Source organism: Eleginops maclovinus, chromosome 6, assembly GCF_036324505.1.
Source record: "Eleginops maclovinus isolate JMC-PN-2008 ecotype Puerto Natales chromosome 6, JC_Emac_rtc_rv5, whole genome shotgun sequence".
NCBI lineage: Eukaryota > Metazoa > Chordata > Actinopteri > Perciformes > Eleginopidae > Eleginops > Eleginops maclovinus.
The window spans coordinates 1108280-1134278 of NC_086354.1; the positions used below are offsets into that span (position 1 = coordinate 1108280).

General features: G+C 42.1%; 3 protein-coding genes across 3 annotated transcripts in view; 2 read left to right on the forward strand and 1 right to left on the reverse strand.

The window, feature by feature from the left end:
- Positions 1-11135, reverse strand: part of blvra (biliverdin reductase A) — a 48986-nt gene extending 37851 nt beyond the window's left edge. The window contains exon 1 of the mRNA XM_063885454.1: positions 10883-11135. The gene's annotated coding sequence lies outside the window, so the exon portion shown is untranslated. The remainder of the gene's footprint in view (positions 1-10882) is intronic.
- A 1021-nt stretch (positions 11136-12156) lies between these two features.
- On the forward strand, positions 12157-20014 carry LOC134865758 (cytochrome c oxidase assembly factor 1 homolog). The gene is made up of 5 exons (XM_063885456.1): positions 12157-13644; positions 15694-15803; positions 16078-16229; positions 18304-18380; positions 19478-20014. Exons 1-5 carry the CDS (start codon positions 13454-13456, stop codon positions 19611-19613), a joined length of 666 nt encoding a protein of 221 aa, XP_063741526.1. The 5' UTR covers positions 12157-13453; the 3' UTR covers positions 19614-20014.
- Positions 20015-20248: 234 nt separating this feature from the next.
- Positions 20249-24100, forward strand: ccr12a (chemokine (C-C motif) receptor 12a). The gene is made up of 2 exons (XM_063885453.1): positions 20249-20465; positions 22299-24100. The coding sequence occupies exon 2, from the start codon at positions 22312-22314 to the stop codon at positions 23389-23391; it is 1080 nt and encodes a 359-aa protein (XP_063741523.1). The 5' UTR covers positions 20249-20465; positions 22299-22311; the 3' UTR covers positions 23392-24100.
- Positions 24101-25999: the final 1899 nt, after the last annotated feature.

Consider the following 25999-nt stretch of genomic DNA (forward strand, 5'->3'; position numbering starts at 1 on the left):
GATCTGTGTGCGCCATCTTAAGGAGTGTACCATGGCGCTTATTTGAGCTGGAGGACCGAGGTGCGAGGAACCACCAGACCATTCTCCCGTGAAATTCCTCAGCCACTCGCCCCACCCCCTACTGTGTATCCATCACTGATTGGACGCTGCAGCGCTTGCACTGATCTGATGCTTCTTAACATGATGGCAGTTTAACAGCAGTCAAGACATTAAACTCAGGGAATCCTTCCTCAGTTTATACTGTGTTTTGTTTCAATTATTTTCTCATATCTGAACAATAGAGTGGAAAAAATCTGTTTATTCATTTATTGAAAACCTTTTTCATGATCTCCAATTCCTTATTATTATTATGAACACAATAAAATTAAAAAGAGACAGATTTAATATCTGTCTGCAGGAACAGCTTTTCCGTTTTACATTCTTAAGAATGGCTTTTATCTTTCTTGAAAATTAGTTCTTACTTCATTAAATGTATTTGGGTCTACAACAAATAATACAAATGTGAACTAACAGAGGCGTCAGATGTGTGTGTGTGCATGTGTGTGTGTGTGTGTGGGGGGGGGGGGGGGGGGGAGTGTTTGTGTGTGATTGAAACAGGGACAGAGCTGCTGTCAGACTATCCAGCCGTACCGGCGTCATCACAAACAGACGTTGATGTATACATTTAAAAGACAACCAAAATGGAGCGATTGTAGATTTAAAAAGGTAACCCTATCTGGACCCATGAAGCATGCACATTTGAGCTTCCTTAAAAAGGGATAGTCCGGCAAAAATTGACCCCAGGGTCTTTTTCTGCATGAAAACTGATCAAGTAAGCCCTCCAGAGAGTTTTTTTCGTTCATCAACCAGTATAGAGCTTGCCCGGAAAAACCGGGAGCAACGCTAATAGCCCCAATGGCTTACAGTGCATTGGATCGGGGCAGTGTGCAGAACGCTCCCAAAACGGCATTTTTTAACCACTAACATTGCTCGAAATAGCACCAAACCTCTGCAGTAGCATGACTAGGATCCCTACACATAAAACGGAGCACCAACAACCTAGTTTACAAACCTGAAGTTTATTAAAAGGAACTGTTTTACAAGACTCACCAACTGCCCCCCAGACCAGCTCCTCTGCAAGGGAAGTCCGCACAAGTCGATTATCGAATGCACCGGAGTTCAGTTCAGGGAGGAATGTTTTGAATTAATTAATTTCGTTATCACGATATAACAGAAATACTTACGTTACCTTAGCTGAAGCAGCCGGAAAGATAGGAGTTTGTCAGCCTCTCAACTGCTAACCGGTAGCCCCTAAACAAACCCAGTCAAGTAAACAAACTAACATAAAGTGTAATTTACCCGTAGGCTACACCTACAGTGAGTGGCTATGGAAGCCGTTTGTGGCAGCTCTTGTAGGTTGAAATCGGGTTGAAATGGTTGAAATCAAGTCGAACATATTATAAATTAATTCGTTATCACGACCAAACGATCTGTTATGTCGAGATAACAAAATAAATTAATTTGTAATCACGAGAAAACGATTTTTGTTATATCGTGATAACGAGATTATTCGTTATCGCAACATGACAGTACTTAAACAAAAACAAAAAATTATGGCCGTTCTCGGCTTCCGTAGAATTCAGCTATTAGCGCATTTAACAACTTTAAGACTGCAGTGATTCAACAAGGGCTGTAAAAATGTACATGATGGGTAGTTTATTTAGTAAAATTACAATCATCCTCTGATTCACAGATGTTTTTTTCCCAATGTTAGTAAAAGGGGAAAATTATTGTTCGGCCCAGATGCCAACATGGACTAGAATGTAGATGCAGTATCACCATCTTAGGACAATTTGCTCCAACAGCTGGCGCTCTCCCTGCGGGGGTCAGCCGCATCCTACCGTTTATTAGGCTTTCCCTTCCACACGGTTACATGCTTGTACTACGACATTTCCCTGGGGCAGTGACCACCACACTGCTGCAGAGAACCCTCAGAGTGCTGCAGCTGACACACACACACACACACACACACACACACACACACACACACACACACACACACACACACACACACACACACACACACACACACACACACACACACACACACACACACACACACACACACACACACACACACACACACACACACACACACACACACACACAAAGTAAGGAGCCTAGTGCAGCTGCAATGACTCATTTCCGAAAACAAGTCTCACACACCAGCTGTGGGACTGTTTTGCTCTGTCACGTTTTTCTCTTCTTATATTTGAGTCACAAACAAAATGACGGATCAAGCATGAGTCATTGCTTATTTCATAACACTGCAATTACTCTCTAAGTGTTCTGTTTGGATCCTCATTTATTGTTTACCACAGTAACACTGAAAGAGCCGGTTTTCTAAAATGTGGGGAAGAGTGTCTCCAACGGGCTAACGTGTGAGGAGTCGGGATTCCCTGAGAGGAGGTCGGAACAAAACCCCGGCGTAAGATTTTCCAATGGGTACAGATACTGCTGCTGCTGCTGCTGCTGGAGACTGGGTATCACATATCACCGTATTCTCTTAAAATAATAAAACATGTGTTGAACTTTCCTGTCGGCTCCAGGCAGGAAAGAACTTGGTTACAGGTCTAACTTTGACTGTAGACAGACCTGCTCTTGCTGCTGCGCTGTTCACTTCAAGATACATACAACGCTCGCTCTACCATGCAAACACCTACATGCACGCGCCACACTCCTCTCTCTATCTCAAAAAAGGGATAGGCGTGCCTCGGCATGACCCTAATATCATAACACATGCATTATTGTGCGCAGTAGGGGGCTTTGACAGAGAATTACTACAAATAAACAGTAAAGGTACTTATTGGTACTTGTGGTAGAAGTCTTACGCAGTAATATAATTTAGTAGTTATCAATCCCCGCTCTCCAAGCCGTTTCAATAAAATAAACACCAGCTCGACAAGCGTCCTTGGCTTCGGTAAAGGTTCGATCAATCGTGCACTCCAGATCGGAGCTGATTTGAACGAGAAAACGAGAGAGTGGACTGCAGTGATCATGTGAGCTAGCAAATGTAACACACAGAGCACAGCTGGTCCTCCTTCAACTTCGGCGTCAAACCGTAATGAGAGAGCCGGTGTTCCAGTTTAACTGGATTCCGGTTCAACTGGTTGAGTTTGTTTACGTTTTCCACTCCATGAGCGTCATATGACGCTACACGGGCCAAATCATATGTGGTTGCCAGGTTCGTCATTTTCACCTTACTTGTGTGTCTGAAGTGTGAACAGACAATATTAAAAAAAAAAAAACCTCGGTGAAAAAACGTAGGCATCATTTCATGTAAATGTGCATGTGGAGATCACCTACAGACACAACACAAAATACGCTGGCCAAGAAATAAAACTGAAAATAAACAATATTCATAATCTAGCGACAGGATTCAAACCCGTACATTTGGGTAATATTAGGGTGACCAGACGTCCTCTTTTGCCCGGAAATGTCCTCTTTTTATGTCCTGTCCGGAGCGTCCGGGGGGGTTTTATAAATTCATGAAAACGTCCGGTTTTCACAGTTTAAGCGTGTACTTAAATTGAATGGCGCTTTGCACAGAAGTCTACTGTACTTAGACTTCCCCCCCAACAATCGCAAGTGTCCTCTGTTTCGCCACCTCAAATCTGGTCACCCTATAATATATCAACCATGAAGGTTCAAGGTTCAAGGTTCAAGGTTTTTATTTGTCATATGCACAGCAGATACAGCGTATATGTTGGCAATGAAAATCTTATGTCGCGTGCTCCTCCAACAACTCAACATGCATGGTGCAAAAGATAAATAAAGTAGTGCAAAAAGAGAGAAGAATATTTACAATATTAACAATAAAGATTTGAGGATGTGAAATATATACATATGTGGAATACATTGAAAGTATTTAAATACTTTACACTGTTGAATGAGGAGGTATGGACAGATGCATATATTATGTATAGCAGATGTATATGGCAGATATGTACAATATATAGATATGTGTACTATAAACAGATATGTATGGCAGATGTGTATAATATATATGTATGTGTGTACTATAAACAGATGTGAGTAGACATTCACAGAGCTCAGGAGTTCAGTAGTCTTATAGCCTGTGGTATAAAACTGTCTCTGAGTCTGGTGGTCTTGGTCCGGATGCTGCGGTACCGTCTGCCAGACGGCAGCAGACAGAACAGATTGTTGCTGGGGTGATGGGGGTCCTTTAATATCCTACCGGCCTTCTTCCTACACCGCTGGGTGTAGAGGTCCTCCATGGATGGCAGCTCCGTCCTGGTGATGTGCTGAGCAGTTTTCACCACCCTCTGTAGAGTCTTACGGTTGAGGGCGGTGCAACTGCCATACCAGGCGGTGATGCAGCCAGTCAGGATACTCTCGATGGTGCACCTGTAGAAGTTGCAGAGTATCCTGGAGTCCATGTTGAACTTCCGCAGCCTGCGGAGGAAGAAGAGCCGCTGTCGAGCCGTCTTGGATATGACCCTGGTGTGATGTGTCCATGTCAGGTCCTCACTGATGTTTACCCCGAGGAACCTGAAGCTGCTGACTCTCTCCACAGGAGTCCCGTCGATGGTGATGGGTGTGTGTGCCTCTCTCTGCCTCTTCCTGTAGTCCACAATCAGCTCCTTTGTTTTGCTGACGTTGAGATGGAGGTTGTTGTCCTGGCACCAAGATGTCAGGGCTCTGACCTCCTCTCTGTACGCCGTCTCGTCGCCGTCTGTGATCAGGCCGATGACGGTCGTGTCGTCAGCAAACTTGATGATGGTGTTGGAGCTGTGTGTGGCCACGCAGTCGTGCGTGAACAGGGAGTAGAGGAGAGGGCTGAGCACACAACCCTGAGGGGCTCCGGTGTTGAGGGTCAAGGTGGAGGATGTGATGTTCCCCATCCGCACTGCCTGGGATCTGCCCGTCAGGAAGCTCATGATCCAGTCACAGAGGGCGCTGTTGAGCCCAAGGTCCCTGAGCTTAATGATGAGCTTGGAGGGCACAATGGTGTTGAATGCTGAACTGTAGTCAATGAACAGCATTCTCACATAAGTGTTCCTCTGGTCCAGGTGGGAGAGGGCAGTGTGGAGGGTGAGGGAGATGGCATCATCCGTGGACCTGTTTGCTCTGTAGGCAAACTGCAGGGGGTCCAGTGAGTCAGGGAGGGAGGAGGTGATAAAAGTTTTGACTAACCGCTCAAAGCACTTCATGATGATGGAGGTGAGTGCAACTGGGCGGTAGTCATTGAGGCAGATGGGTTTTGTCTTTTTGGGGACAGGGACAATGATGGACTCTTTAAAACATGTGGGGACTACAGACTGGAGCAGTGACCTATTGAAAATGTCTGTGAACACATCTGCCAGCTGAACTGCACACACCTTGAGAGCACGGCCAGGGATGCCATCAGGTCCTGGAGCCCTGTGTGTGTTGATCCTTTTCAGAGATCTACACACATCTGCACTGGTTAAAACCAGTGAGCAGGGATCCTGGGCCTTTTGTGCCTCCACAGCCGGGGGCTTCTCAAAGCGTGCATAAAATGTGTTCAGTTCATCTGGGAGAGATGCAGACACTTCCTCAGCACCACTCGTTGTCCTTTTGTAGTCTGTTATTGTTTTTAGTCCAGACCACATATTTCTGGCGTTGGAGCCCTTGTAGTTCGACTCCACCTTATCCCTGTATTGTCTTTTCGCACTGCTAATAGCTCTCCGGAGTGCATACCTGGAATTCCTGTACTCATCCAAATCACCGCTGCTGTGCGCGATGGCCCGTGCTTTAAGTTTAGCTCGGACCTCGCGTAATGAATGTTACTCATTACGCCACCGACCGGCTCAAACAACGCCCTGCTTGAACCATGCAAGTGTTGTCAGTTCTTGTCAGCTGTTTCCAATCACCGTTTAACATGGATGAAATAAACCCCACCATGTTAATATTCACAATATGACACAGGCAGACGCTGCCAACGCAAGCCTCAAAAACGAATTCAAAAGCTATGTGTTACGGACAATAGACAAGCATGGACATCTGAAAGGATATTGCTTTGTTTTTTAGCCTTAAAAAAGTGCATATAGTGACCATTACAAAGCACATATCAAACGCTATGAAAGTAGCCGCTGTGAGATACGAACCCAGTCATGATTTCAAAAGGTATCAATCCACTGCCTTACCGCTAATGGCCTGAGCTACTGTTCAGACGTTGAAAGAACAGGTGAATATTTATTATTGACTATTTACTTGTAGCTGCTCCCAATTGAGAAAAACTGTCACAATTGGCTACAACTTCATCACTGGATGAATAGAGGCATGGTTTGGCCAGGGACTTTATTTATTTTTTGGCTGTCAAATACGTGCAGGACAGTAATAATCTTTGTCCACAGGTGGTTCCCCCACACAAAGGCTGTGATACCAGCTTTTACAAAGCGTGCACTCCGTCTGGAAGAAAAGGGCAAAAAAAACCAAAAAAGATATGCTTTAGGACAGTTGTATAATAAAATATTACAATAATCAACTTCAAGTGCTTACCCATTGGTCATGGGTGTCATGTTCGCCACGCACCCGACATAGCTCCGACAAATCATCTGATTACAGACAGCCATGTTATTGGCTGGAATAAATAGCACTTGCATAACAACTGAAAACAAAGTAGAAACCAACCCGTTTCCTTGATGAGCTGTTGGGCTATGTCTATTCGCAGATGGCTGATCCCCTGCTCATCAAAGGGACCAGCCACCAGTTTCATCAACAATCAACAAAATAAGTCCATAATTCCCAGTTTCCAGAGTGTCTGCTGGTATTTGTTGTACTTGTGAAAAATACGGCTGGACTGAGGAGGGGACGGGGACTGAGGTGAGGAGGGGGACTGAGGTGAAGATGGGTCAGTAATTGCGGATGGGGAACCAGTTTGCCATTTGTGCGGCACACGTGGTGTTGGCTCTATGGCCGAGTTGGTCTATATACTTTATGCAAGGTCTTGCCCTTCTTTGACATTATGTCAGCACTTTTTCCATCCATGCTGACGATTATAAATGGCCCGTCTAAACAGCTATATATATTAGGGATGCAAATTATCGATTAATTCATTAATCATTAGTTGATTGACCTTATCGATCGATTAACGATTAACTGATATAAACGGCTTTTTTCCTGAGAATGTAAATTTCTCAGTGTATCAATAGTGTCTTTAACATTAAAAGCTAAATATTGCTTATTTACTGAATAAAAATGCATGCTATATTGCACAATTGATGTTTTATTGTACCAGTTAGGATAATGTGCAGATAATGGCATTTATGTAGTTTAACAAAATACATTAAGCACAGAAAATTAAAATACATAACAAAATAATTGTGCACTGGCTCACCTGTCGCATGTGAAACATTAAGCAAAATAAAATTAATTTTAAATAGAAATCTAAACAATATGGGTAGGCCTAGCCTACACAATATTAAGCCTACACATTATAATCTGGTTAACTACATATGTAAAACTTGAAACATTAGCAGCATTTATAATCCCCTTTGGTCTGAGAAAGGTAACAGTAAGATAACTAGCCCTGGAAACTTCAAATATATTCTGAACACAACTTAAATCATCCCTGAGGAAGGTGACAGTAACATTAGAGGGCGACCCTTAGAACAGTCAAATGAAGATATAGGCTACCTCTCCTGAAACAAAAACATTCCTGTCTCAATGTGTTTTGAATAGGCTCCTGACCTAGACCCCTCTATTTTTGTTCAAGAAAATAAGCATATTAACGTGGTCAGGAGTAAGTCGTGTGCGCAGCCTGTTTACAGTCAGGCCAGCTGCTGAGAATACACGTTCTGATGGGACAGACGTGCCCGGTATGCACAGATATCGTCGTGCCACATTTGCCAGCCTCGGAAATCTTCCTTCATTGACTTTCCACCATTCTGTGGGACTGGAATCAAGGAGTGGTGAGGCATCCTTCAGAAACATGTCCACTTCCTCTTTAATGTCATCGTTGCTGCTGGTGGTATAGTTTTCACCCAGTAGAAGAGTCATAGCAGAAGTGTGTCTCTGAAGTGTAGCTCCCTGGACTGGCACATCATCTCCAGTGGTGGCTTCATTTGTTGATGTGGAGTCCACATGTTCTTCCATAGCCAGTTCAAGCAGTTTGGTATTAGCTGAGATCCTGCTTGCTGGGCTTAGAAATCCCAGGTGCTTATGCCGTGGGTCCAGCATCGTTGCTATCATTGGTGTTGTTGATGTGAGGTCTTCAGACTCAACCTGTTAAAATTAAATAAAGGAGAAAGCTAGCATTAGAGTTTTATTTAATAAGGTTTGACATGACAAGGGTACAACTGCATAAAAACGCAGTTTACACTGTGACAATGTGTTGGTGATAAGTGATTCACCCCATAATCTGTTATATAGCTCAAATGTGATCGAAGAGTTTAATTAATTAATGGCCATAGCTTACCTTCATCCGTTCCCCCAACGAAGTGCGCACTTTAGATTTGAATTCCGCCACTCTGTTGCTGTCTCCATTTGCCATCTTGAGATGCGTGTTAATCAGACTAAATGTGATGGGGTACGTGTTGGATATGGATACCTCCGCCTCTGCTGACATTACAGTAGTAGCACATTGGAGAGCCTCTAGTGCTGGCGCTATGTCCTCCATAAGCTGCCAGAAGTCGTCTCTCAACTCCAGCGTCCTCGCATCTGAAAGCTTGGTCTCTGAGCGGTCTGATAGCACAGCACACACGGCCCATCGCTGTTCTACGAGTCTGCCAAACATCGCATGTACAGAGTTCCACCTGGTCTTACAGGACTGAATGAGCCGATGAGCTGGTAGCTGCATTTGTCTTTGTTTTGCTTCTAGCGCTTTCGTTGCTGGTGTGCTGTGATTGAAGTGCTTGACCAGCCTGCCAGCAGCTCCAATTACTCGGTTGACACCAGCAGCAGCGAATCCGTCATTGACGGCCAGATTTAAAGTATGAGCAAAGCAACACACTGACTTCCAACTGACTCGTGCGGGGTTGTTTGCTGAAACAATGTTCCGAGCGTTGTCGTGCACACAGGCTACTACACGGCCGGTGAGTCCCCATGACTCCACAGCCTGGTTCAGTTTGGCAGCTAAATTATCAGCTGTATGTCTCTCGGATAAGCTCTCCGTAAGAAGGACTGCCGACTTTACCTGCCAGTCGTTTTCAATATAGTGGCAAGTAATCGTGATGTAGCTTTCTGTAGTCAGTGCTGTCCAACAATCCGTCGTCAGAGCCACATTAGCCGCGGACAAACATGTTTTTAGCTTAGCCTTCTTAATTTCGTAGCGTGCCTCCAAGTTGGAAGTCACAGTCGCTCGCGAAGGGATGTTATATCCTGGCTCCATGAATTGTATCAGCTCCCGAAATCCCTCGGCCTCGGTGGTGCTAATTGGCATTATATCTCTTTCAATCATCCCGCAAATTCTCTGAGTAATGCCGTCTGCTTTTCTTTGGTCGCATACTCGCCTTCCCAGCACAGCAGCAATTGTAGGTTGTGAAGGCGACGGAATGGCTAACGTTACATGCAAGTTGTTCAGGTGGTATCTTAACGAACTTGTAGAGCTGTTGTATTTAAATGTAGCACCGCAAAGTTTGCATTGTGCGTCTTTTTCATCGTTAATTAATCTAAAATGCTCCCACACTCCACTCCGTTTTGACCGCCTCATCATTGTTTGTTTTAGTTTTTTTACCGCCTCAAGTTTGTGTCTAGCTCTAGCGGCTCGCGAGAATCTCGGGTCACGTTCAAGAACGTCCTGTGGGAAACGGTCATAGATTACAATGTTCAATTAGTCACAATTAATTTAATTTAATCGAGTAAATTCTTTTCGACAATTAATCGATAGTCGATTAACCGTTAACATCCCTAATATATATATATATATATATATATATATATATATATATATATCCTTTGCCACCTAATTTGCTAATTGACTTCATCCAGTGATCAATTTCAATGTCATTGTTACTGTTTTTCCCAATTGTTGGGAGCAGCTACAAGTAAATAGTCAATAATAAATATTCACCTGTTCTTTCAACGTCTGAACAGTAGCTCAGGCCATTAGCGGTAAGGCAGTGGGTTAATACCTTTTGAAAGCATGACTGGGTTCGTATCTCACAGCGGCTATTTTCATAGCCGTTTGATATGTGCTTTGTAATGGTCGCTATATGCACTTTTAAGGCTAAAAAACAAAGCAATATCGTTTCAGATGTCCATGCTTGTCTATTGTCCGTAACACATGGCTTTTGCATTCGTTTTTGAGGCTTGCGTTGGCAGCGTCTGCCTGTGTCATATTGTGAATATCACCAGTTAACATGGTGGGGTTTATTTCATCCATGTTAAACGGTGATTAGTAAACAGCTGACAAGAGTTGACAACACTTATATGGTTCAAGCAGGGCATTGTTTGAGCCGGTCGGTGGCATAATGAGTAACATTCATGGTTGATATATATATTACCCAAATGTACGGGTTCGAAATGTCGCTAGAGTATGAATATTGTTTATTTTCATTTTTATTTTTTGGCCAGCATATTTTCTGTTGTTGTCTGTAGGTGATCTCGACATGTGCATTTTACATGAACTGGTGATGTTAACGTTTTTTCGCCGAGGTTTTCTACATTGTCTGGTCACACTTCAGACACACAAGTTACGTGAAAATTACGAACCTGGCAACCACAACATCTGGCGGAAAAGGTAAACAAACTCAACCAGTTAAACCGGAATCCAGTTAAACTGGAACACCGGAAATTACAGCGGAGTTCACGCAAAATGTAGCTATAGAGGTAAGTGAATGGGAACAGTGTGAGGGACGTTATGCAGAGTATGCTTCGACGTTTAGAAAACACAGCCTGTCAACGGCGGGAAGTCGCTTACCTGGTTCACTGCCCTTTGGAGACCAACACGAAGAAATTAAGCCGTTATGTTGTGTGTCGTAAAGTTATCCCAATAGATGACGTAACACAGAGCTATCAGCTAATAAAACCAGCAGCCTCCGAGTGAGCCTCGCGGAACTCTCTGTCTGCATCAGTGCCGCGAAGTATTAGGTGTGCTTGCTGTGCTGTAGTGGTGAGCCCGATCTTTTTCTTCCTCTTCTTCTTTGGGTTTAATGGCGGATCGCAACCAACTTTAAGGTGCATACCGCCACCTACTGTACAAGAGTGTGTAACATTATGTCATTTACCCTTTGAATGTGTTCGAAACCACATACTTGCCTACTACTCATACTAACTCTGACGTCATTTTGAGTATGCGAATGCGTAGTATGCGAGTTTGAGTATGCGAGAAGTTCCCGGATGGCATACTAGATTCACCATAATGTTGAGTTTGCATGACGAGCTTGCTACTCATACTCAAATTACTTTTTCTGCTAGAGGGGCGGAGCTTTCTTCTTTTTCTTCATCTGTTGTTTTAATGGCAGTTGGAAGCATCTGTATATACTTTGTGTATTCTGGGTAATTATTTCCAAAATGATTACTAAACTCTATTCCACTTGTAGAACTTCTGTTTCATTTTCCTCTTCACTTGTCGCTTTTCCCTGTCTTGACATATCTCTAGTATGTTTTGCACAGGATACGTATCATTATGTCCTCTTATATTTGCCCAATTGGTTTTTGCAATTTGTATTCTTCTTTTTTCCAGAGGCATTAATCCACGCCACTAAATAAAGCTTGTGTTTTTCCTATAGAAAATCTACATCCCCATTCCACTGCCCAATCATCAACCTTTTCTATATCCTGCTGTCATTATTCCCTCCATCATCTGCAGACAATGAGATTTTTCTTTTTTAGTTTATGCAAACTACAGTCAGCAGTGCTTCTCATTCTAAACCTTCTCTGGACTCCAAATAGTAAATATATCTCTTATTTATAGATTTTTCCATATTTTACCAATGTTCGATGTTAAAGCTTTTGGTTTGTAACTTTCTCCCAAACTTGTAATACAATGTATTTATTTTTTATCGCGAGAACAGAGATTGTGGGTTAACCTGAGGATCAAAACAAAGAAATAGTAAACGGCAGTGTCAGCAGCAAATGCCTGTGGATAAATGGAGCGCACTTGCATCAGACTGGCGAATATGTGTGTGACGTAACCGGATGTAGAGGGAGCCGAGTCGTCCTAATGCTGTTACACAAGGTGAGAAGGTTCTAGTTCTGGTTCTCGTTTTTAAGGTATAATATAAACAAGTGGAATCCATAAAGGGGTCGCTTCCCCCCAAATATCAAAAGGAAATTCAGCAGTTTTTAATTTATTTTTCATTTTGTCGCTAGAAACACAAATATCAATGATTTTTCCGTTTTGTTGTTTACTGTTCATATTTTTAAATCAACTATTACACTCAAATGTTTCGTGTTCATTGGTGGGTAGGTCTCCTGGGCCTCCTTGTTTTTGATTAGCTAGTGTGCCCAGTCAACTACAACACATCTATGTATTTTTAAGCTAAAGGTGATACACAATATAAACTGGATACTGTTACATTTCAAAAGGATATATATGGCCATGTTAAGCTATGTTTAGGACAAACAATTGAAGACTGCTTGAATTGAATAAATTCTACCATATAAAAATGGCAGATTATGTTGCTTTATTAAACAGACAGGAGGTTGCTTACCAAGAGAATTAGGAACATGCTCACAGCTTACTGTGTTGGTCTGAAGAGCTGAAGCATGTGTTCATACACAATGGATAAAACTGGGTTGTCTCATTGTTTATCCCGTGAGAAAATGATATACATTTACAATCAAAACTTGGCAAACTATTCCTAACCTGAGGAAGATATATGTCAAATAAAACTTCAGAGTAAAACAAAAAATAAAAAACTACATTTCTTAATCTGCACCAGTTTAAAAAAACTGTAATCTGGGTCAGGGGCCCGAACTGGAGCCAGAAGCATTTTTATTGGGGCAGGAACCGGGAGCATGGCGGCTGGGGCCCGGGCTGAAAGGCATTTAGAACAAGTACAACATGTGTGATTAATAAGATAAAATATTTAAATCGATTGAAAGCCCAAGAAGAATGTTTTTGGTTTGAGCAAAAAAGATGCTGCTTTTATTTAGGCCTTTATTACATTATTTTATTTGTGGATGGAGCATCTACAATGCTAATGAGCTTAGCCTTGCACAGATAGATCCAAACTCCAATCAGAAAACCAGCAATTTAAAACTTTTGTTGCATGTTTTGCAGACAGAAATAACAAAGCGTTATTTAGGCTGTTTGCAAATTGATTGACATAAACTTCTTCCAGCTAAAAATGTTCACTGCTTTCCGAACAATGAACCCTGGATCACTAGTGACCTGAAACAGCTTTTAAACAAGTCCGGGGACAAATTATTGCAGAGGAGTATCCAGCACGACCTGAGGGACGAGCTGAGGAAGAGCAAGGATTCCTACAGGAAGAAGCTGGAGGCCAAGCTCCAGCAGAACAATAGCAAGGATGTGTGGACTGGAATGAAGGCCATCACGGGGTTCAAGGGGAGAGACAGGTTGATGACCGGCACCTTGGAGAGGGCTAACGAGCTGAACACCTTCTTCAATAGGTTCATCTACCCCCTGCTGCTGTCTCCCCCACTTCACACCTCACCTCCACCACTCATCCTGGCTTCAACATCCCCCAACTGCTCTCTATGCCTTCAACGCAGGTGAGATCATTTATAGACCCTCTGCAATTTGCCTACCAGCCTCACCTGGGGGTCGATGGTGCTATTATCTACCTGCTGCAACGTACTCACTCGTACCTGGATGGGTCGGGGTGCACTGTGAGAATCACCCTCTTTGATTTCTCCAGTGCATTCAACACGATCCAGCCACGGCTACTGAGTGACAAGCTGCAGGCTATGAGGGTAGACATGTCCACCATCTCCTGGATTACCAACTACCTCACAGACAGGCCACAGTATGTCCGGCTGGGCAGTGTCCTGTCTGATGTGGTGGTTGGTATTACAGGAGCCCCACAGGGAACTGTGCTGTCTCCTTTCCTGTTCACTTTATACACCTGACTTTAAATACAACTCAAGTCATGCCACCTGCAGAAATGTTCAGATGACTCTGCAGTGGTAGAGTGTATAAGGGATGGACGGGAGGAGGAGTACAGAGCGATGGTGGAGGAATTTGTGGAGTGGACTGCAAGAAACCGTCTGCTTCTGAATGTGGCCAAGACCAGAGAGCTGGTCATTGACTTCAGGAGGAAGAAGACGTCTTCACTGCCCCTGTGCATTCTGGGTGAGGATGTGGCTGTGGTGGAGGATTAGAAGTACCGTGGAGTGCACCTCGAAAACGGACTGAACTGGAGGGCCAACACTGACGCTGTTTACAAGAAGGGGATGAGCCGACTCTATTTCCTGAGGAAGCTGAGATCCTTCAACGTGTGCAGCAAGATGTTGGAGATCTTCTACCAGTCTGTTGTTGCTAGTGCACTCTTCTCTGCTGCTGTCTGCTGGGGGGGCAGCATCAGAGCCGGTGAGATCAGCAGAATCAATAAACTGATCAGCAAAGCTGGCTCTGGCATCGGCATCAAACTGGACCCTTTTGAGGCTGTGGTGTAGAGGAGGACTCTGAACAAACTGTTATCCATCATGGAAAACCCCACCCACCCTCTCCACCTGCAGCTGGAAGGACAGTGGAGCTCCTTCTCCAACAGACTGCTCCAGCTCCGCTGTCACAAGGACAGGAGAACATCCCTGCCCACTGCAATAACACTTTACAATAATACCCCTCTGGCTGGCAGACAACTCACTGCTCCATAGCCTCTCTGTAAACTGGACTTAACATGCACTCCTTGAAACTTAACATTGTACATTTAAATTATATTTATTTAATATTCAATTTCACTGCATTATTTTTACATTGTATATTTCTGCTTTTTATTTTTAGTTCTAATTATTTGTAATTTGTTATGCTTCTTCTTTTTCAATTTCGCTGCTGCAATCAAAACATTTCCCAGTTGGGAAAGTAAAGTAGTTCTGATGCTGATTCTGATAGTAAGATTGAATCAGCCTTCACTTCCCCTTTGACTTCAAGGATAATTTGAGCACATCTCTCATGGATCTGTTTGTGGCTCTGGATGATGTTATAAACCCATACAGACAGCGTTTGATTAACTTAGATCTGGGATTTTCCAGCGTGTACAAAGCAGAAACAGTTGTTATTTCAGCAATGGTTAATCAAACATTTTTGACATCTACATGGAGAGGTGACGTGATCTCACGGTCAAACTCGGCCACTAAAGAGAAAGGAAAATGTGCTTCCTATCTGGTGGCCATTCTCCATACCTTAGGAAACAACGACAGGTCATTCCAGATTGGAAGTGATCATCGGTTTGAACCCTGCTGAATGGCAAAATGCCAGCAGGAGTTACAGCATGGAGTCTGTCAGTAGCTCCTGGCAACGTTTTTCCCATTCTCCTTATGAACTGTTCAAGCTCTGTGAAAGGAATGACTCCGCTATATTATTGGATTAAGCTCTGTCTCTCTCAGGGATAAGCTTTCCTTTGTAACAGGCATGCTAGTATTTAATGCCCGAAACTCAATGTGTAGAAAATCCCTTTACGCTCTCTACTGACAAATAATTGATTCCCAGCTACTTTCAATATGTGACCCATTTCCTAGAACGAATCCACAGATCAAAACAATCCAGGGAAACAAGTGTACACCGTGTGCTATTTCCTTTAAACTGATCCCCGCTGTCTGTAGCCTTACAGGGAAGAGGATGAGGGTCCCCACCAGTAAACTTCAGCAGCTCACCATCTTCACCACTGTGCTGACCGGGGGGGGGGTAGGCACCATGTACTATCTGATGCAGAGTGAGTATTAAGCTATGTATTTCCAACAGCATAAAGTACAGTATATGCATCAATGTGTGATCAAATAACGGTTGAGCAAGCGCTCAATTTTCCCTTTCCTGTTATACTTCTATATTTGCTAGGCTTGTGTGTTTTGAAAACAGAACCACATTTTGAAGATGGATAAAATCAACAAAGTAAATACAAAAAACGGATTGGTTATACTTAACCGTTTCACTGCTTTCAGCACCTTTACTCATTATTTAATTATTCTTTCCACTTCATTCTTGTACAGAGACATTTGCTGAGTCAGACTACCACAGAATGGCGCTGCAGAAGTTGGAGGCGTGTCCCGTTGCCATGGAAGGGCTTGGGGCCCCACCTTTAAAAGTCCACAACATTCATCTTTCAGACAAAAACAACCGCATAGATCAGCGCACTGCACAGGTACTGTGTTTTCATCCAGTCATCAACTTGTGTTCAACTGTGATGAGGGTCAACAAGCTCCTTTCACAACAACTATATTTTCAGAAACACTTGTTATTATTCATGCAATGCCCGGCAATAATCACGTTTAACATTAGCGAGTTCTATCCTTCAGTGTAGGTCAATCACTCTTTTGATGATCAGTTCATTCTTAGGGATTTTTGGATCAGCTGGCACTGACCAAATATGATTGCTAGCACTATATTATAGATAGATAGATAGATAGATAGATAGATAGATAGATAGATAGATAGCTAGCTTCAAAGGCTTTGTTGTCATGTGCATTGTAGCTTCAGCGTAGATATGCAATGAACCTCTACAGGCACCTCCAACAATGCAACATAATATATAAGACATAAAACAATACAAATAGTGCAAGAAGAAGTCAAATACTTCAACCCATAAGAACCCGAACCCATTTCTACTCAAGGGAAACATAGAAAAGACAAAATAGACTTAGCACACATTTCTGACATTGTTTCCCCCAGTGTCAGATGTCACATTGGGCGTTAATGGTAAGGATATTCTTTTATATATTCTTTTTATAATTTAATACATTTATGATTTTTTGTCTTTCATTTGTTTTAATATTATTTGATTCACCAATATTGAATATATTAACATAATATATTTGAATCAGTTAAATGAACTGAGCAGATCATAATCATATTTGTTATTGTGACATATACGTCACTTTTTATCTCATGTGATTCATATCAATTTGATCAACAAACATTTTCACAACAGGTTTATGTAATAAAGGACATGTTATATAAGCATTTGAATTCTTGAATGGCTTGAATCTTTCCTTTAGCAACAAAAAAACAATCTTTGGAAAAGGAGCTAGTTCAGTCACATGTGTTAGCCTGGCACACAGACATCTTGGACATGTTGTTATGGCAACACAAAATCACTTGACCTGGCCCATGACCCACCACGATGTTCAGTAAAGGAACTTTCCAGAACACATTAATGTCCTGTAACACCATGGGTTCTTATGGGATGGAACAGAAAAGAAAATAGAATGTAAAATGAAATGCTGTTAAGCGACATGAAAACTGCTGTTGGTAGTAATAGATAAATATGTGTGATACAAACAGATGAATGGTACCATCATTCTGTTAGCCTAATTTTACAGAAAACTCTGGTGCAGTTAATCTGCTGTCCCCAAAGATACTTTTTAAAATAAGAGCTTTGTACATTTTTGGAGATGTAATGTCTGTGCTCCATGAAATTGGAAAAACAGACAAATGTTAAATGCATTAATCTTAAGCACTTTAGATGTAAATCAAGAGGTTGGATAAATGACTTTGTTTTCTATCAAACAACTTAATCATAAAGACCTCGACTGTAAAATATGAACCTTCAGAAAGGTGTTTCAGGCGGCTGCGGCAGATTGTGCATGTCATGTTTATTTCAGAAAGCAAAATTAAGATTGTGATTATTATTAGACTTATTTTACTTCCCTAATTGCTGTTATAGCCGTATATGTTTTATATGTTCACTGGGAGCTCATGGATTTTCTCTCTTGATGTTGTGCATAGAATCGGAGGATGAAACCCTCTTTATTAGTCACATACATGCACACAGCAGAGCACACACAGTGAAATTGGTCCTCTGCATTTAACCCATCCTAGTACTAGGAGCAGTGGGCAGCTATTGTGCAGCGCCCGGGGAGCAATGGGGAGGGGGGATTGGAGGTGTCCGGTGCCTTGCTCAAGGGCACCACAGCAGGGCCTAGGAGGTGAACTGGGACCTCTCCAAGTAGCAGTCCACCTTCCATATTTTCAAGTCTGTTCGGGGACTTGAACCGGCGACCCTACGATTCCCAGTCCAAGCCCCTACTTACTGAGCCACTGCTGGACCAGCAAATAAGTTTTCAAACTGGGCTTTAATAAGTTGTGAGTTTTCTTTAAGACAAAAACCTGAGCTTGGCTTGGGATTCAGATGATGATGTACTTCCGATCCTGCAGTGGAGAGCTCTGTGTCTGTCCACACTGCAGAGGAACTTGAATGTGCCCTGTGTGTGTTGCAGATAAAGATCCCTGTGACTGGTTCCCAGACTGGAGGTTATCTGTATACCTATTCAACGAGAGACCTGGACACCAACAGGTCAGTGCCTTCCGGATTCTGAGAGGCATGTTGTGTTGACAGTTATTTTTTATCCAGTATATTGTGAAATATGCATGTAAATCATTTTGACACATGCAAATGTACAGTGGTATTGAAAAGCTGATGGAGACTTTCTAAATTGTTTGGCAAAATACTATTAATAAAAAGAAGCCACTTTATTAATCCCACAGCCCCCTTTATCAGGGATAACTATTTGGCTGATCCAACAGAGATAACAAAACGCCATTATTCAATATATATCCTGGTGTCTTACATATACAAAGGATTTGGAAGATGAAACGATGTGTGTGTGTATATATATATTATATAAATACACATATGTGCAGGAGCCATATACAGTAGTTCTGAATACACACATGGTACAAGTTACATCCATGTGAGCAGTGCAAACAAGTTGTTGGTATTCTGAGGAAAAATGTGTGCTTAATCACATTCATTTAGTGATTGCTTCAACCAATGGGAATCAATGCTTCAAACATATTTGCTGCAGTTGTGGAATGCTACTGTGTGAATAGAGATGTCATTTAGTGAGAGGCTCTTCAACAGAGAAAATACATATTTAATGTGTAAAAGCAGGACCATGAGTTAATACATCTGCAATGTCTTCACATACATTCAAAATGTTTAATAATGTTAGTATTTCCTACAGTGTCTGTTTTTTCTTCAGTTCAATAATCATTTAGTATGTTGATAAAACGGGCTCTGATTTATGAATTGTGCTGGAAGAAGACCACACTCTGCTGCTCAGGAAGAGCAGCTAAAGCTGTGTTTCTACATACAATGGGGAACAAGAGTGGTGAACTGATTCAATCACTAATAACAACACAAACATGATCTGAGCACTCTCTCCCAGGCCTGGTATCCAATGCAAAGCAGTGCTGGAGCAGACTTTAGATCTGATGACCAAACAAGAGATTTATTCAGCAGCTCGACTAAATCCGGTTGTCCAGAAACGTATAGTTGGATCACTAACAGACTCAGCTCCCATATCTATCTGTCACTTTTTCTTTGAAGGTCAAAGCGTACATCACATGGTGCTTTGTGTACAACATTTCTGTTTGTATCCTTTCTTACAGGTGGAGTCTCAAGCAAGCCGTTCTGAAACTGAAGGAAGGACAGATCATTGACCTGCTGAACCCTCCTGCAGCACAGAGCGCTGACACAGAGCTGCGATACAGAGCGGTGACACAGAGCGGTGATCCAGAGCTGTGATCCAGAGCTGACACAGAGATGTGATCCAGAGAACACAAAGGGGCTGCACACACACCCGGGCAGCTGTCTGTCTAACCAACAGAAAGAACATGGATGTATATTAAACCAAATGCCAAATCCTTTGAAGGGACTTTGAACGTCACAGCTTCTCACAGCTTCTTACAGACTGATCTGGATTTGTTGATATGTTGGATTAAATAATGGAATGAAGGCTTTTTTCTTTTTTGTACTGACTGCTGGGGTCATTTTGATTTCACAGGATAATGTATTTAGAACATTTATCAACACTAGTCGATGGAGGGGTAGCATACTTGCTGCAATTAAAGAATTCCTACAATGTAAATAGACAATTTTAGTGAGATGCTTTTCAACCAGATAAAAAATAAATATGCCACATTTCACTCTTTGTCGTGACCGTAATTTGAGTTGCAGCTCTTCTCACTGGATGTACCCTTTGTACTGGATCCAGGACTTGACTGGCAGCCAGTGAAGGTGGATGAGTGGGGGGTGATGTTCTGCCAGGGCTTTTCGTTACAAATCTCTTTTGTTCCTTTTCAAAAAAGTAAAAAAAGATATCCAGCAAAAGTTTGATCCACAAAAGCTTATTCAAGACCCTCCTATGAACACAGTTTGTTACTATTCTCCTTTCAAGATCTAAAATCTTCTCTGCCTAGAGACAATGTAAGTGTGATATAAGCTGTTCAAAAGCTGTGAAACAAAGCAACAAGACAGAATGAGTCAGATGTAGGACATCCTCTTACGCCTCTGTCACCCACTCTGAGCTCAGTCGATTGCAGCCACCACTGAAAGTCTGTACCCCCCCTCTCTCTGCATCCCCACAGCGCTGTCCTGGTGAGTGACACCCCCAGTCTGTTGTTTTTTGCTTGATTTCTGAATTTCTTATGCTATGAAATGTAGAAATGCTTATTTATTTGGGTTAATTCTGGTTTGAAACTGGTATAATGATGGTAATTATGTAAAATGTATGTTGAGAATTGTTTTTACTTTAATCTATAATAATTATAGTTATTAAATGCAGTTGAGTTAAAATGACAGCATCAGGACAATCATTGCCTAACTACACGCCATAGATACTGGAAAAACACTATTATATCTTTAATTGAACAAGTCAAATATATATTGAATTGCTTATAATGAGAAAACCTGATGAGTATCTCTTCACATTGTATCAATTGATACAATGTTTGATTGAAACAATAACTGCAATATTGCTAAATCCATTTGTTGCCTTCACATGAAAGCACTGAAGATGATGCATCAGTCAAGAAATGAGCTGCTCCTTTAAATCACTCACAGGATCTGTTTAAGAAAGCATATGCAAAGTAAGGTACTGTTCAGCCAAGTGGACATCTACTTAGACATTCACACAGTAAGCTAAACTCATTTATAGCAACAGTGGTCATCATCTGTCAACATAAACTATCCATGTGATTAATGTTATAAATTGATAAAAGGTTTTTTGGGTGGGATTGGTCACATCTTGCCTGCCTCAAGACCCTTAAATCCGCCCTCTCAGCTTAGTTCACTGCTTCATCTGGCTTTGTGAAATAAAACAGAGAGGTTCTATGTTTAAAAACAAATGACACCTTAGTGGGGCACACAGGGTTATTGCCTACTTCATGTTAACACACACACTTTAGGTGCGCACACTCTTTTTTCCTCTTTAAATGGCATGCACAGAGATAGTTCTGGGGGACTGGTTGGGGTATGATACTATGCTGTTGTAATAAACCTTATTATATACAAGCTGGTGTCTCCGGAGACTTCTTCATCATCTTCACAAACATCGCTACTAGTTATACTTCACTTCCAACCCAATCTCTTCTGCCCAGATTAGCAAACACCGCTTTATGGGACTACTACACCAATTGTCCAGATAATAAAATGTAGTCAAAGACACCTTTGTCAAAATGAAAACAAGAAAGCAGAGATAGACATTTTGAATGCAGGACTTTTACTGTAACAGAGTATTCCTACACTCTGGTACTTCTACTTTTACTAAAGTACAAGATCTGAGTACTTCTACTTTTACTCAAGTACAAGATCTGAGTACTTCTACTTTTATTCAAGTACAAGATCTGAGTACTTCTACTTTTACTCAAGTACAAGATCTGAGTACTTCTACTTTTATTCAAGTACAAGATCTGAGTACTTCTACTTTTAGTCAAGTACAAGATCTGAGTACTTCTACTTTTAGTCAAGTACACGATCTGAGTACTTCTCCACCTCTGCAACGTATAAAAGGGGTTATATTATTAGGTATGATGGTTATTATAATAGGGAAGGAGCATAATGCAGTTGCAATGACTAATTTCCGAGAACAAGTTTCACACCAGATGTGTGACTGTTTTGGTCTGTCAGCGGTTTCGCTTCTTTATTTTGAATGTCACAAACACAAGAGTCATTGGATTAAGTGTAACTTATTTCATAACACTCCTCTGCAGTTACACTCTTGAGTCCTCTGTTGTTTGGATCCTCATTATTTGTTTACAATAGCTTCTCGTTGTAATTTCTGCAGTGGGAAATATGAACATGAAATATATGTAACTTCCATGACATTTTAACAGCCAGACCTGTTGTGACCACTTATCAGAACAATGTTCCTTTTAACAGTTTCTTCAACCAACAGAAAAGTGACTTACATGGCTCTCTAATATCTCACAGGTCAACCACAGCCATGAGCTCTGAAGAAGACTATCGCGCCTTTCTGGAAATGTTTGAAGGCAATAGCTCAACTGATCCCAGCTATGTGGTTAGTGAAACTGTCAAGTTATGTCCAAAGAAGGCTGTCAACCAATTTGGTGCAAAATTCATCCCAGTTTTCTACTGCGCCATCTTCCTCCTGAGTTACCTTGGCAACGGGCTTGTTCTCTTCATCATCTACAAATTTGAGAAGCTCGGCACAGTGACAAACATCTTCCTTCTGAATCTGGTCCTGTCAAACCTTCTCTTTGCCTCCAGTCTCCCCTTCTGGGCAACCTACCATCTGTCTGAGTGGATCTTTGGTGTGGTTCTGTGTAAGATGGTGAGCAGTGCATACTTCATTGGCTTTTACAGCTCGATCCTCTTTCTCACACTCATGACATTTGACCGGTACCTTGCAGTGGTGCATGCAGTGGCGGCTGCCAAGAGCAGGAAGAGGGCATATGCAATCACTGCGTCAGTGGTAGTTTGGTGCATCAGTATTGTAGCCAGTCTGAAGGAGCTGGTTTTCAAAAATGTGTGGAAGAGTGTCTCCAACGGGCTGACGTGTGAGGAGTCGGGATACTCTGAGAGCACCATGGAGCGCTGGCGGCAGTTCACTAACTATCAACAATTCCTGCTCTTCTTCCTCCTCCCTCTGACCATGGTGATGTACTGCTACATCAGCATCACTGTCCGCATTTTGTCTACCCGCATGAAGGAGAAATGCCGTGCCATCAAGCTCATCTTTGTCATAATCTTCACCTTCTTCGCCTGCTGGACACCCTACAACATCGTCATCCTCCTTCGAGCTCTCCAGGACACCAGCAAGGAGGAAGACTCGTGTTTTGACTCGGACAGCCTGGACTACGCACTGTATGTGACCCGGAACATAGCCTATTTGTATTGTTGCATTAGTCCTGTATTCTACACATTTGTGGGAAAAAAGTTCCAGAGCCACTTCAGAAGGTTGATGGCCAAAAAGATTCCCTGTCTTAAGAGGCACATGAGCGCCAGCAGCCAGAGCACCAGAAGCACCTCCCAGAGGACCCCACACTCTGCCTACGAGTACTAGACCCACACACACACACAGTTTCAGGAATGCTCAACCACAGTATTCTATATAGGTTTGATTTTATCTATCTACAGTTTAATCTGCTGGGTCTAATACCAAGAATTGGAACAATCTTTAAGACATTTATCTGACATTTTAAGGACCTCAAGTATGAGACAATGAATTCAATGAAAAGGCCAGAACCAGCAATGTGTTTTTCATTACTTTCTGGCTCTGTATCGTAAAGCTGCCTCCCCATCCCAACCACACAAACATAAAAAAAACTTTAAAAAACTTAGATAAGAGTTGAGGCTGAGCAATGGAAACGTACAGACATTTTTCATTGTTAGAGCTTATTTTTCTGGAGACTTTTATTAATGCTGAACATGATGGAATGCTTCTGCTTTAGACCTGCTTTGGTGTGTTCCTTATTCTGAGATTTCCTGTTGGTTGAATGTAAAATGTTGAGTATTTGACACCTTTTATCAAGGCCCTTCAAGTCCCTCTGACTTGTGTTGTAATAAAACTTTTTTTTCCTTATTCTTTGCACTGGCATTCTGTCGGATGTTGTGACTCATAAGATCATTTCCCTTTTCTAACGGAGGATCTTGAGCAGTTTCCTGTTATCTAACAACTTTTATCTGTTGATCAGTAAGGTGTTGAAAATCGCATTGGTAAGTGTATGTGGAAAATATGTTTAAACGCTGTGATTAAAAAAAGCTTTATTATGCTTACTGTCTGAGTCTATGTTTCTGCGAAAGACATTTTTGTACATGAAACATAAAATAAACTGTCTCTAAACATGTTGGAGTTAGTCCAAGTTCAGAAAACCTATGGCAGATTTGCACATTTGGTTCGGGCCTTTTACTGAAGGCACCTATTAGAATTTAATTTTATTCAATGTTGCAGACTACAGTCATATTTTAAAGGTCCCCAATAATGATATATTTGAACAATATATTATAGTGCCATATCTATACACAACATGTCTGTGAAGTGTTTTGCTCAAAATAGCAAACAGATCCCCCATTGTAGCATGTCTCACCCCCCTCTATCTCAGCCCTGTTCCTGAAGTGCTGATTCTGTGACTGTAGCTTTAAATCAGTTTTTCTCAAACGTTTTCAGACCAAGGTAGGGGGGGGGATAATCATCAAGTTCAAAATTTCAACACACCCATTTGGGACTTGATTTACACTATCAATACAAGAACTTTGACACCAAAAGTAACTCTGTATCTTGAAAATAACCCCCCACCCCTTGAAAATGAAAAAAAGAACCCCAAAAGTGGCATTTTCTGCACATTCCGCCTGGTATGCATAAGCTGTTCTTACTGTTTGCCTATATACTGTTGAATAAATGCTTTCAAACCCATTTGATATTTAATAAACACTGTCAAGTTATCCAGATGTTAAGATTCAGATTCAGCTCTGCCCAAACTTGAAAACAGCTTGTTCAACACAAATAATGCAAGGGGACAACTCTGTTCCTTTCTGGTGATTTATTTTATTTTAGATTGATGGCACAAAGGGAAATTCCAGAGGAAGAATAGGTTGATAACCTTTAAGAAACAAAAAGGGCAAATCACAATCCACATCAGTATGCATCAATCCTGATCATTAAACTAAACATCTCATTTAAATTCAAAACAGATCAAAATCAAACAGAAAACAGCAAACAAATTATTCTTTCAAACTAAATATTTGAAGTCCATACCAGTTGCGTCTGTGGTTGAACATGAGCTGTCAGTAGGCTGAGGAGACCGAGCAAAGAGGGCTCGCCGAGCTAACTCCAAACATTTTATACTCATGCTTGATTAGAGGTGCGCAGGTGAAATCGATCCCTCCAGAAACATGGGTTACATCCTGTCTGTTGGGTGTCTGGGTGAGCTCTCTCTGCCCCCTTCAGGCCTGGAGTTCCTCCACAGATGCTGGTCCTATGCTCACACTTGTTTGACGCCACACCTCCCACTTGACCTCCTGGTTCTTGAACCCAAGGAGGTCACAGCACCTTAGTGTTGGGCAGGGTTTGTTTAAGTTGCCCTTTCAGTGTTGCTCTTCAATCGGAAGTAGGACAATGATACGCCTGACATCTCTGTGAAGAACTGTAGCTGATATTTTGGTTTTGAGTCTTTGTTGCTTTCTGGTTTTGAGCAGGCTTCATAGTTGGGACAGGGTAGCTAGGAAAAGTTCTGACGTGAACATCCCTGACGATGCCCTTCTTGTCAGCGTTGACATTGACCACTTTGGCGAGCCTATACTGACCCCTCAGGGCGTTTTGGTCCGCTAGCCAGACAACATCTCCAACTGCCACATTCCTTTGCACTGTGTGCCACTTAGTCCTCACGAATAGGTTGGGCCCAGCTAACTGACTCCATTTCCTCCAGAATCGATCGATTTCTGTTTGAATAGCCCTCAATCTTCTGTAGGGGTAGCCTTCAAAGTTAAAGCTTCCAAGATCTCCTCTGGGTCCAGTCTGTCCAAGCAGAAGGGTATTTGGGCTAATGTAGTCTATGCAGTCCTCCCGGCTCTGCACCCTGGCATCAATGGGTCTTTCATTAGCAAGATTGGCAGCCATGAACAAGAATGTCTGGAACTCACTCCATGTGAAGAGTCCTTCTCCTCCCAGGTTT

Coding starts and splice junctions, on each gene's coding strand:
- LOC134865758 (XM_063885456.1), top strand. CDS start 13,454: ATGAAGGCCATCACGGGGTTCAAGGGGAGAGACAGGTTGATGACCGGC. Junction 15,804..16,077: donor CATGTACTATCTGATGCAGA/GTGAGTATTAAG, acceptor ATTCTTGTACAG/AGACATTTGCTGAGTCAGAC. Junction 16,230..18,303: donor TAGATCAGCGCACTGCACAG/GTACTGTGTTTT, acceptor TGTGTGTTGCAG/ATAAAGATCCCTGTGACTGG.
- ccr12a (XM_063885453.1), top strand. CDS start 22,312: ATGAGCTCTGAAGAAGACTATCGCGCCTTTCTGGAAATGTTTGAAGGC.